Source organism: Cnephaeus nilssonii, assembly GCF_951640355.1.
Source record: "Cnephaeus nilssonii genome assembly, chromosome: 8".
Lineage (NCBI taxonomy): Eukaryota > Metazoa > Chordata > Mammalia > Chiroptera > Vespertilionidae > Cnephaeus > Cnephaeus nilssonii.
The window spans coordinates 13,001,701-13,014,874 of NC_137079.1; the positions used below are offsets into that span (position 1 = coordinate 13,001,701).

The following is a 13,174-nucleotide window of genomic DNA, read 5'->3' on the forward strand; positions in this document are numbered from 1 at the left end:
TTATATTATTACATTATATTGATTAAACGTTCACGACCTGAGCACACAATGTAAAACTTCCATATAGCTATAAGACAGTCTTGGTTATATCATGTGCTGAGTAACGATTAACATTAAAGAGAGCCTGGGGAGGGGGAGTCCGTGTGTTTGTAACCTAACCCTGATTATGTAAAGAAAATCCCCCATCGAAGTGATAAAGAAAAGAGTAATGCTTGTACATTTTATTAGTGTTTTAAAATTAGTGAGTTAAACTGTCAAAGCTTTGATTCTCCTTTCATGTGTGTCTGGGCAGGTCTAAGCCTCAGGTAACACCCTTTTTCCCTTTTCCCTCTCTTACCTTTCTTTGCACCTGTCCACTGCAGGCTCTCCCAGCAGCTCCCAAGGAGTCCAATTCCCCTCCTCTCCTCTCCTTTTCCTCTGCTCCCCTCCCCCGCCCCCTCCCCGCCTCCCCTCCCGCCCCACTTCCCCTTCTTCTATATACCTGCCAAGCTGGGCTCCTGTTAGCAGCCATCTATCACTGCGGAGGGGCGCACATCAAAGGCCGTTGCACGGCAGCGGCGGAGCCGCATCAAGGTTGTTCCCAAGACAGCCAGCCCCAAAGAGGGGCCTTGACTGCGCCTCCCGAAGTTGCTGGCCAGCGCGGGCCACGTGTGGGGATGATTTTGCGACTGCACGGACAGAGAGCGTCCGGGCCCTTTGGTCACTTCGAAGAGCTAAAACCTGTTGAGAGGAGGCCGGTTTAAGATTTCAAACAGAACCTCCCCAGCGCGCATGAAAGGACTTGATTAGCATATGTCAAGAGGACCCGCTTATATACCCGGCGTGTGTGTACACAGGACTGCTCTGATCGGGTTGCGGAGCGGGAGCCCCTGCCCCCGGCCCCCGTGCTGGCGGCCGCAGCTCTCGATGCTTCTGCACAGCCAGCGGCCCGCTCCCACCTGCCCACGGAGGGAAGATCGCTCCGAGACGGCGGCCGCTGCCCAGCCAGCCTCGGTGCAAAGTTCACTCCGCGACCTCGCAGGAGTAGCCGGGTCTTAACGTTTCGCGCTCCGAGCGTTCGCTATCCCTTTTCTTCCCTCACCCCCCACCCCAGCTATACTTTTCATTGGGGGTCCTTTGCTTTGCGGATCCTCCGCCTCTCCTCGGGACCCCCTCCCTCCATGGCGCCCTTAGCCGAAGTGGGGGGCCTCCTGGGGGGCCTGGAGGGCCTGGGCCAGCAGGTGGGCTCGCACTTCCTGCTGCCTCCCGCCGGGGAGCGGCCCCCGCTGCTGGGCGAGCGGCGGGGCGCGGCGGAGCGGGGCGCCCGCGGGCCGGGGGTCGCGGAGCTGGCGCACCTGCACGGCATCCTGCGCCGCCGGCAGCTCTACTGCCGCACCGGCTTCCACCTGCAGATCCTGCCCGACGGCAGCGTGCAGGGCACCCGGCAGGGACCACAGCCTCTTCGGTAGGTACCTGCGCCCCACCCCGGCTCCTCTCCACACCCCGTCCGCCTCCCTCCTCGCCTGCGCAGGGAGACGGGGCTGGCGGGCTGGGTGCCCGAGGGAGCAGCGCGGGGCCCCCGAGGACTGGTCCTCTAACGGAGGCGAGGCCCGCGGCTCCGGATGCCGGGGCGGGGGGGAGGAAAAAGAGGGGTGGGCTCCGCACGCGCTTTACTTCCCAGCCCTTCTGCTGCCTGGGATCTTCTCGCACCACCTACCTCGCAGGCAGTGTTTTTGTTTGTTTGCTTTGTTTTGTTTTTCAAACCCCCATACTATTTCCTCCCACTTCCTGTCACATCCCCCTCCCCCCCCCCCCCCCCCCCCCCCCACGGCTACCGTTTTATCAGCAAAAGTAGTAACAGGAAGCATTCCGCTTCTTTAAACACACCCTGCAGTTACGCACTCAGGGCTGCCCTGCTCCTGTCCGGGATGCGAGCCTTTACCTGCCCACCCAGAGCGCAGGGGGCGCCCACCTGCGGAGGTGACGGGTTAGTTCGTGGGCGCCGTCGCTCCTGTCGGGCTCACCTGGCAGCAGTCCTCTGCGCGCTTAAAGTCCTGTTTGGGTGAGAAAAAAAAAAAGCCTGTGGCTACTGAGCATGCCCAGCCCTTCAGGTAGGCTCCTCTTTACAAACTGTGAAACCCCCAGGCAAAGATCTTGGTGTGGACCGCACGTAGGAGGAAACGGGAAGCGAAAGGAGATACGGGTGGGAACACCCAGGGACAGGTTTGGGAATACCTCCAGCAGCGCTGGGAGCGGCGGGGGTTAAAGGAAAGAAACACGTGCCTGAGTGTTAAGTCACTAGACTGGGAAATCATAACGTCTCCACTTTTAATTCCTCCCTAACTAGCAAGTGCCCTCACCAGTTTGAGCCTTAGTTTTCTTGACTGTTCAAGGAGGGGACTGATAGGTGATCGCTTTAAGACGCTCTCAGGCACTGACATCCCGGGATCTTTTCCCCCATTGAAGAAATTTTCATCACATTAGAGTTAACTGTCTAGCACTCTTCAAGGGTTTTGATCCTCCAATTTGGGACATCATTGAAGAGACTCACTGTTTTTTTTTTTTTTTCTTTCTTCCTCCCCCCCCCCTCCCCCCCCCCCCGCCCCAAAGATACCATTCACTGGTCAGCAGCAATGTGAAAGGGCCCCACACGGGATCAGGTTCCCTTACCTTCCTCAGCACTGCAGGAGTTTTTGAGAATCTCTTCTCCAAATGACCTTCTATCTTGTCCTCATCTCCTTGTTTTACTCTCATTCCCTTTTTGGCCCGTAGTACTCATTAAAACTTCGGAGAAGTGGAAATCTTGGACTGAGTGGCTTTTGTCACTCTCAATGTAGAAAAGAGCATGTGGTGGTCATTGGGTAGCACTCAAAGGCCTAGAAAATTAACTTTTTAAAACGCATATGTTTGCAGCTCCCGCTGATCTCTTCCAAATTCCCAGTGACTGTGAGTCAAAAGTGTCATGACCTAGTGGCCCACCTTGGGGTCACTTTTGGAAAGTGGTTTCTAAATGAAAGAGTCTGAGATTCCGATTCTCACGAACTTGGTGGACACCAGGTGGCTCAGTTCTCTCACCTCTAAGAATTAGGGCACTTCATTCATGACAGAGAAATCCTGCAGCTACCAGGAGATTCAGAAATGAACACAAATGCATGAAGGCTTATAAGTAGAGCAGGTGGAAGTTAAGCGTAGGTACTATTCAGACTTGCCCCTGGGGTACATACTGTAGCCTTGGAAACACTTGCAACTCATGGAATTTCCCCAACGACAAGAGTTGCTTCTTCCGCTTTGTGTCTCTTTATAAGACTGACTCTGTTGGAAGAGATGAGTAAATATTTGTAGACTTGATAACACTCATTAAACTGGTATTTAAATCCATTCCTTAAGAAATGAAGATTGCATATCAGAATTACTATCTTACGGTAATTTTTTTGCTAAAATTTTGTGTAATTATTTAGTAAATGCAAAAATATGACTGACTGATTTTTGTGCTGGTTTGTCACTCTATGATGAGAGGCTACTTATCAGAATAAAATATTTACTGTCACAAAGAGAAGATAACCAGATTGGTCTGGTAGCCTAAAGGAGTGAACAGACTCTACAGTGCCTCCTAGTGGCCTCTGATAGCTAAGACATCATAATTTACTACAAAGGAGTGTAGGTGAGAAGAAAGCTTAATTTTAGGATGTATAATTTTATATGTTTCTTTCTCTACTTGCCTTCTTTTCCTAGGGTTTTAATTACTAATTATGAAATTATTTTGCTATTTTTCTTTTAGACTCATTTCTGTGTCATCAAAAAACTAATTTTGAAAAAACTTAAGATTGGATATTTCAGATGTTAAAGTAAATTAACATGTTTGATAATTTATACTGATTTAGTCACAATTAAGTAAAAAAAATCAGAATTCTGGATTTTAAAATTTCAAAACCACATCAATAGACAGAAAGGTCCCAGAGAGGTTAAAATAATTTCCTATTGGAGTTAGCCCTATACTTATAATAGAGTTTCTCTGCACAGTAGTATATTACCTAATACCTAAACATGGAATCATTACTTTAAAAAAAGCTTAACTGAGATCAAACGTATTTCTTTAGAGGCTTTTCCTTTATTCTCCCCTATTCTCCATAGATTTGTCTGATGTGGTTGCATTGTGGGTTGACTCACCTGTTTATTATGATTTTAAAGAAGGCTGGCTTTGAAAATGATACCAGAAAGACAAAGTACCTCCAAGTCTTTTTATGGGACACTGGGCATTAGAAAATCTATCTAAAATCTGTGATTACCTCTTAAGGAAAGTTTTTCATGTCTACTCTTTGTGAAGGAATTAGTTTAGTTGCCACCTCATATTATAAATAAAAAAGACTTGTCAAATCTCATTTAAGAATCTAATGACTACAAATTACTATGTGGTATACTATTTCCTTGAGGAGAAAAAGGATCAGAATTTAAAAGTGTGGCTAAAATCTTTAAGAGGAACACACACAAAAAAAACATATAACCCTTTTCCCATCAACCCTATGAGCCATTGCAAAATTATTTATACCAGGTTATGTATGAAGTTTTGGATATTATTTAATAAAGTTGAAACTATCTAATATAATTATTCTAAGAATGTGTAATTTCTGTCTTTCCACAATTTCATATTTCTGACAAGATAGCAATATCTTAAGATGAGAATTAAAGTATAGGTGGTTTAAGTTTTGCAAGAAAAAGGAATATAAGATCTGTTTTATAATTGGTCTATATGCAAATGAAACATATTTTATTGTATTTGAAAACTGGCACTATTATGCATCCTAATCAGTTAATCAGTTCCTGTTCTTTGAAAGACAGGAGCATCTTAATGTAAATCAGACACTTAAAGAAAATTAAGTTACATGTGACCATAGTATCCTTTTCAATTTAAATTTAACATTCAATACAACTTCAAGTAATTACACATTTGTAAGTATATCCTGGATGAAATTCCATTAACATATCTACTTCTACCAACATGATTTGCCCTGATATTTTTTATTTCTAATATGAATCCATCATTAATGAACTTGACAGCAAATTTAATTGCCATTTATTCCCTACCTCTAAAGTTGTCAATATAATGGCTGTTCTATGGCGTCTGAGTCTTCCTGCTATATCTTCTCTTCTCTCTGCCTTAGGGACACTGACTCTTTTAAGCCACTTATAGTCTATTTAGTAATGTATTGTTGTTGTAAAATCCTTGATAGCTCTAGTATTCTAAATGATCTTCTAATAGTTTAAAAGCATTCATTTGGGCTCTTAAGAATCTACATGAAAGCTTAAGAATCTGCATTTTTGCCAAAGAATAAAGTAGGCTCTGGACAGAATAGAGCCCTCTGTATAGGCAAATAACTAGATTTTGTACTTTCCCTTGGACTTGGGAACATCTTGTGTCCAAATAGAAACTTACACAATAATAAAAAAAATGACTTAAAAGCAAGACTCAGGCTAAATGGTGCACATTCACACTGTTTGTAGAGCTTAAGAGGGGGTGAATGGGTAAAGCTATTGAAGGAAGGAAGTTCCAAGTACAGAAAGTATGTCTATATACTTTTCCAGCAGAGTCTAAGAGGAAGAACAAGACAAAGACATTAGTCCAAAGGTTAGAGAATGCATGTTGCAGACATAAACATTAAGTTTTGTGGGGTGTTTTTTTGTTGTTTTTCTTTACTATGGTATTTTAGTGTATTAAGTGGAGAATTTTTAACACTAGTTTACCTTCTGGTAAATGAAAGTAATTCTAGAAAGTTATTAATAGAAAATTGATCTGCATGCTAAATTCTTGGTATTTGGCTATCACATTTAATGAATTATAAAGTGTTTTTTATTTATTTGAACTATAAAATTTACTTTTAAAATCATGTGACAGAAAATGGCATATTATGTAATCTATAAAGTTTGAAACTACTGTATTGTCTTCAAGAAACAGTGTCCTGAAGTAGAAACATTGGATTAAGGTTCAGAAGTGTGAGTTCAAGTATTACAGATGTCATGTCCTTAGGCAAGTCAGTAAACCTCCTTGAGCCTCAGTTTCTTTATCTGTAAATGGGATGATAATATCTCCATACCTATGCTAGAGGACTGTTTTAGAGGACCAGATAGAAAATGTAAATAGAAGATTCTCAATAAACTATAAAATGCTAACATACCCATATACGTTATACTGGTTGCAGCTAGAAAAAGATTGACTTGACTCACGGTATGCAAAAAACACACACAAAAACACAAACCCCCACAAAAGCATAATTAATAGGACATGATTGTAATTAACTAATGAGATCACAGAGAGCTAAGAACACCTCTATTATATACTAATTTATGATCATAATAGCATCAATTTGTAGAATGCCTAATGTGTGTGCTAGTTCTTACCTCTCTCTTGTAGGGAGGCATTTCCCTCAATTTGCATATGAGGAAACTGAAGTTTAAAGAAGACAAATGATTTGCATAGCTCAAATAGCCAGTGAATTACTGAACTGGCATGCAAACCGAGGCCAGTCTGGTTTAAGGTGTTATACCCTTTACGTTATACAATGATGAGATTATTTTCTTTTTTGTTTTTTCCCCATCTATAAAATAGGAAGGCCATCAGAATAAGACAGTTGTACAGCACTTTTCAGTTACATAGGACTATCACATACATAATTATTTTTATATTTAGCAATATTGGTCTATTGCTGTTTGGAAGATTTTCATTAGTCATATGTGCATTAATAAATACAAATCGTTATTTTGTTTATGAATTTAGGTATCCTGGAATTCATCAGTGTGGCAGTGGGACTGGTCAGTATTAGAGGTGTGGACAGTGGTCTCTACCTTGGAATGAATGACAAAGGAGAACTCTATGGATCAGTACGTATTTTTTTTAATTATGTAATTCATAAAACAATGACTATCAATTTTGTAAGTAAAATAACTACTAATAATGCATTTCAGAAGAAATATATCTACTATGTACAAATTAAAATTTTATATTCTGTTATGTTTCTATGTGTCTGGGCAATAGTATAGTAGCTCAGTTTTATTTTCTAAAGCTTAAACCCTTATTGCTTTCAGCTCACTAGGCTTTCCTGCCATTATCTTAGGTCTTGTTACTTTTCTTCATATTTTGGTCATTCCCACCAGAGATAAAGAAAATGAGAGCATTTTCTTTCTGCCATGTTAGATTCTTTTCGCCTTTACATTCATTTAATGTAAAATTTCTCTACTCATTATCATCCTCTATAGTTAAGTATAGATCACTTGCTATCTTTGTTTTATTTTTTTAAAATATATTTTTATTGATTTCAGAGAGGCAGGGAGAGGGAGAGAGAGATAGAAACATCAATGATGAAAGAGAATCATTGATTGGCTGCCTCCGGTACGTCCCCCACTGGCGATGGAGCCCACAATCTGGGCATGTGCCCTGACCAGGAATTGAACCATGACCTCCTGGTTCATAGGTTGATGCTCAACCACTGAGCAACACTGGCCAGGCCAAAATCACTTCTTAAAGTCAAAGTCTCTAACTAGTTACAATGAAAATTTACTCGTTATGATTTAGCTGATGGTACTGTCTAGTACTTTTTTCCTTAAAATCTCAACTGAGACCACATGTACAGTTAGAATCTCCATATATACAGAAAAATTGGTTATAATATTTCAGTAAGGGGCATTCCACTTATTTCTGTCCTTCTTAAGAGCAAACCTTGCTCTTTCTAGACTGTTCAGAAGTGAAATACTACATGTGTAATAATCACAAGAGTAGAATTACAATTGAAGGAGAAAAACATGCACATAATTTTCCTTTTTCATGTATACGTTGTATTAAAAAAATCAACTGTGGTCCACCCCTTAAAATAATATACAGTCCATCTTGGAGAGATAAGAAATCACTGGGCTTTTACCTAAAAGTAACATCCATATCAAAGTTAGTCATGGGGAATGTATCAACAAATAATTAATAAATTCATAAATTCATAAAGTGAATATATATGATTTGGAGTGATGATCTTAAATTAGGAATTTGGATGTTAGCAAGATCTTGAAGTGTTTCAAGATGTAGTAGAGATTTTCTACATAGAACTTTGGCATCTAATGATGAAACAAAATAAACTACAGGCCTCTTCGGTGGTGATGGTAGGAGGAGGGAAATAAAATGGAGCATGAGAAAGTTCAGAATGTTTTTTTAAGTATTTGAAAATAAAATTGAGAACTGACATGAAACAAAGTTCTTTGAATTGAACTGCTGGAAGGAAGAATTCCAAGTTACATAAGAACTAAAGCAAAATAAAATAAAAACAATCTTTCTCCTTCCTTGGCAAGGATATAATTATAGGCAAAGAACTAAGAAGATAGAGTTGAGATTTTTCTGAAAAAATACTTTCAAAGTTTTTCTTTTCTTTTTTTAATGGTAGTTATCTTCTCTCTTTTAGGAGAAACTGACTTCTGAATGCATCTTTAGGGAGCAATTTGAAGAGAACTGGTATAATACCTATTCATCCAACATATATAAACATGGAGACACTGGCCGCAGGTATTTTGTGGCACTTAACAAAGACGGAACCCCAAGAGATGGTGCCAGGTCCAAAAGACATCAGAAATTTACGCATTTCCTGCCTAGACCAGTGGATCCAGAAAGAGTTCCTGCATTGTATAAGGACATACTAATATACACTTAAAGTGTGATCGTGTCTTTACTGAAGAACCGAATTGCAACCATTTTTTCTTATTATAGTTCCCAGAGTAAAATAATAACCCAGGAAGACATTCAGAATGTTTCAGAGCCTGTTTTCCACTCAGAGACTGAATTTGGAAAGAATATTAGGAACAAACAAAAAAACTTTGACTTAACATAGCTCAAGACCTCTCTTTATAAGTGGATTAAGTTCCCTTACGGACACTGACTCAGTCCTTAATGGTAGATTGAAGCTGAGAATCTGTAAAACGTGGATAATGGGAACCCCGCCGAATTTGCTGCTCTGGTGCCTCACCTCTCTGGATTATGTTTACTTTAAAAGTTACATTAAAAATAGATACTTCATGTTGAAGAAATGGATTGACATGGTTGGCCAGGATTACTGCTACATACATTTTAAGGACCTTGAAGGGTTGTGCAGGTTATGTAAAAAATGCTATGTAAAAACCTGGGTGTAACGTGAACTATGAAACATGCCACACCAAGACGGAACATTTTTTTAAAGGATGGACCTATTTATACATTTTCAATTTTCAAATATTTATTATATATTTATTTATTAAAGAGTTTATTTTTTACTGGTATATGAAGATATTACAAAGAGAAAAAAAACAACAACAAAAATTCATTTATTGTGCCATTATTTTGTTGTAGTATCTATGTCTGTAAAGAAGACATCATTATTACAACAATTAAACATAGAATAAGATCTTGAGTTACTTTTTAAAAATAAAGTAGAGCATAGATTATATATTTTTTTTGCAGTCAATTGCCTTCTAAATGTAACATTGGTTCTTTTGACCTAGAAAAATGCTTTAACAATTTGTATTGAATTCAACACACATTCAAAAGGAAATTAAACATTTTTATTTTATGTTTTGTCTTCATTCCTTTTCAGGTGAAAGTTATTCTACTTGTATAACATAATCATTTAAATGACAAAATTTTAAGTTCCCTAGAAAAAACCTCCAGTACTTAGAGAACTTCTAATGTTGAAATTTATCAAACATTATGGACAACTTATGTATTTTCTTGATTCAGTGTGAAAAGAACATTTCTTTTCCTACTATGATCACAGAAAGAATTAATCTTAGTGGTACCACCACTAACAATGGTAAGGCTCCATCTACACTGAGTGCCCAGATTATTATGATCTCTGAACGCATAATAATCTGGCCACTGGCCACTCAGTGTATATGTATATGTATGTGCATATATATATATATATATATATATATATATATATATATATGAGGCCCGGTGCATGAATTCGTGCATGGGTGGGGTCTGGCCAGCCTGGCCAGGGAGAGGGGACATGGGCGGTTGGCTGGCCTGCCTGCTGGTCGAACTCCTGGTCGAGGGGACAATTTGCATATTAGCCTTTTATTATATAGGATATACACTGAGTGGCCAGATTATTATGTGTTCAGAGATCATAATAATCTGGCTACTCAGTGTATGTATCTGAGTCTGGTATCTTTTCCATGATAGCTCCTATTTAATAATTTATCCAGTAAATATCCATCGAAGCCTGCTATACAGAAGATACTGTTAGGCACAATGTGGTGATCAAGGTAGATGGGCCCTGCGTCATGGAGCTTAATGTCTAATAAGGAAATAGATGGTGAATAAATAAGCTAACAAATACCATAATTGTGAATTGTGACATGCTCTATGAGGAAAAAAGGTTCAGACACAGGGAAAAGAGAACACATTTTCATAGGATGAGTTAGAGAAAGCTTCTCTAAAGAGGTGGTGTTTTTAATGGGTCCTAAAGGATAAGAAAGAGCCAGGCAGCCGGACATCCTAAGAGGAGAATAAGAGTCTTACTAGAAGAGGAGACGGTGAGTTCGGAGTCCCAAAGGCAAGAAAGAGCTTTGTGGCTAGAGCTTTGTGGGAGAGTGGCACAGATGAGTTAGAAAGCTATGCAGATACAAGTCCTGTAGGTTCTTAAGGGCCTTTCTGAGGTCTGTTCATTTCTGGCAACAGTTGTCAATGTCACTACTCTTAGATGAGCAATCATCATTGGGGATATGGTAATGATAATGGTAGCAGCTGTCACCTGTTCCCAAGCTGCAAGTCCTGGTAAAACACAGATTGCTGGGCTCCAGCTGAAGAGTTTCTGATATGTTGGTCTTGGGTTGGACCCAAAACTTTGTATTTTAACAGGTTCTCAGGTAATGATGCTGTTGGCTGGAGACCATACTCTGAGAACCACTAGTTTAGAGTAGTGTTTCTCAAACTTTAAAAAACTCACAAAATCAACTGCAGGATCTTGTTAAAGGACGGATTTGTTCATTTATGTCAGGAGGAGGAGAAAGAGATAAGAAATATACGTAATATTTCTAACACTGTCCCAGATGCTGCTAGGCCACGGACCATATTTTGAATGGCAAGACTGGCTGTTGCTTGAATGCTCTGGAGTTATTCCTATTCGTTCATCCTCCAGTTGCTTAAATAAATTAATGGTGATATGTGTGTGAGGGTTACAAAGTTTAACACATGACTTTAATAAAGCTACATGGGAATGTGTATGTGTTGGGGGAGTTGTGTGTGTGTCTACTTGAGTGTATTCAGGGTGAGAGAGACAGGCAGAAATGTTTTAGCTCAAAACCTTTTGGTTTTATGAATGTAAAAAGTAATAAAGATGGTTTAATAATCTTTAAGATAAAGTAATTCCTACTTTTTCTAGTGCTAGAATTTATCCCTATAATAGGACAATAAAGGTATGATTCTGTCCAAATGAAGTCAAACTAGATTGGTGACCAAAGTTAATAGGGATCTAAAAAATGCATTTGCTACATCAGTGATCATGGATTACTAAAAGGTTGATTTAATGTTCATCTCTATTTTAGACTAGTCAAATCTGGGGTAAGTGGTATATGGGTTATTCTCAGTTCTTTCAACACACTTGTTATGTAATTTGGTAGACTCCTATTGCACTTTGGTAATATTTTATATTTGTAATTGTGATATATAGTTGTTCTAGAGGCTTCCATATGGTATGCACAAATGTTTGGGTCCTACCCTTTAACCTTTTGAATGTTCTTTCCATTCCTAGAATTGCAATAAATCACTTGCAATTACACACTCAGGGGAAGGAGCTATCACCTCAGGAAAACTTCTTTGGTCTTCTGTATCCAGCAATTATCACATCCATATCCTTCAATAGTCAAAATGATTTCTCTACCTATATTCTAGTTTCCCAGAATTAATATTATTTTTGATTCTGTATCTAAAGGTCCCTGAGATTCTTGAATATTACCCTTTGTTCAAAACAGGACTTTCCAGGCAGATCTCACATTATAATGGACCTGCTTGCATGTTAAGGACTTTGGGGCAATTTGTCCTTCCCTTTGAAAGACTGGGTCTGATCTCCAGACTTTAGGGCCAGGCTTCTTAAATTAAGGGAGATCAAAAGAAATCAAAGGAAACGCTTTGGAAGTTGTTCTTTGTTTTTCATGTGTAGGGAGTTTATCCTTAAGATTTACAAAGTCCTTGTCTCAGTGTTCCCTCTCTTGGCTCAGCTCCCAGTGATTTTGAAGTGGCTTGTTGCTATCTGTGCAGAGGGTTTGCCAAGGTTGTTGCTATGGCTGCTGTGCCAGCAAGTTTAGTTGATTCTTGTGTCCTATTGATTGCCTGTGAATCTTAGCAACTTGCCAGTGTTCCTCTTATGAACTCGGGAAAGTTCTCCCAAATCTAATAACCCTTTGTCTCAGCCCACAGTGAAATGGTTGTGCAGACAACAAGCCTAGTCCAAATCCAAATCTTTCCATTAGCCAGTTCTCCAGCAATTTCCCAGGAAATTCATGCTTCCATGAAAAGCTATTGGGAGGAAGAAACAGAACCCTTTGAATGAGACCGAAGATGCCTATTTCTTTGCATTTCAGCACAAAGTTAATCATCTGAGTCTTTGGGCTCTCCTATGCTGTTGGTCAGGATGACAGTTATTAGAAGTTCTTCCTTTCTAAACTTTGGATCCCAACTATCAGTTTTCCATGACTAGGGTTGCTCCACCACTCCTTGCAAATCAGCCAATGTTGGTTTCCGCAAAGCATTAATTTCAAAGAAATTTCCACTTTTCCTCCTCACATATTGTATTCACTACCCCTCTCTCTTTTTCTTATTGTGGTAAAATATACATAATATTTTAAAATGTACAATTCTATGTCATTTAAGTACATTTGCATTATGGTGTGACCATCACTATCATTTCTCTTCAGAACTTTTTTATTTTCCCCAACTGAAACTCTGATCCATTAAACACTAATTCCTCTTTCCCCTCTTCTTCCAGTTCCTAGCAACTAACATTATACATATCTTTCTAAGAATTTGACCACTCTAGGAACCCATGTAAGTGGAGCTTAGAGTATAGATGTTTATTAAGCAGTGCCCTTGGGATGAACAATTATAGAAGAAAAGGCAAGACAATAAGGTGTGGCAGGGAAAGTTGAGCTGTGATATATATGTGATGCCAGACTTAATCATCTTGATTGA

The 13,174-nt window shown here is 39.7% G+C and overlaps 1 protein-coding gene across 1 annotated transcript; it reads left to right on the forward strand.

Moving 5' to 3' along the window:
• Positions 1–1,160: 1,160 nt before the first annotated feature.
• On the forward strand, positions 1,161–8,660 carry FGF20 (fibroblast growth factor 20; the record flags this gene model as incomplete). The annotated part of the gene is given in 4 exon segments (XM_079779479.1): positions 1,161–1,427; positions 1,429–1,444; positions 6,749–6,852; positions 8,415–8,660. Coding segments are annotated over 4 exon segments (633 nt in total).
• Between the last annotated feature and the right edge of the window lie 4,514 nt (positions 8,661–13,174).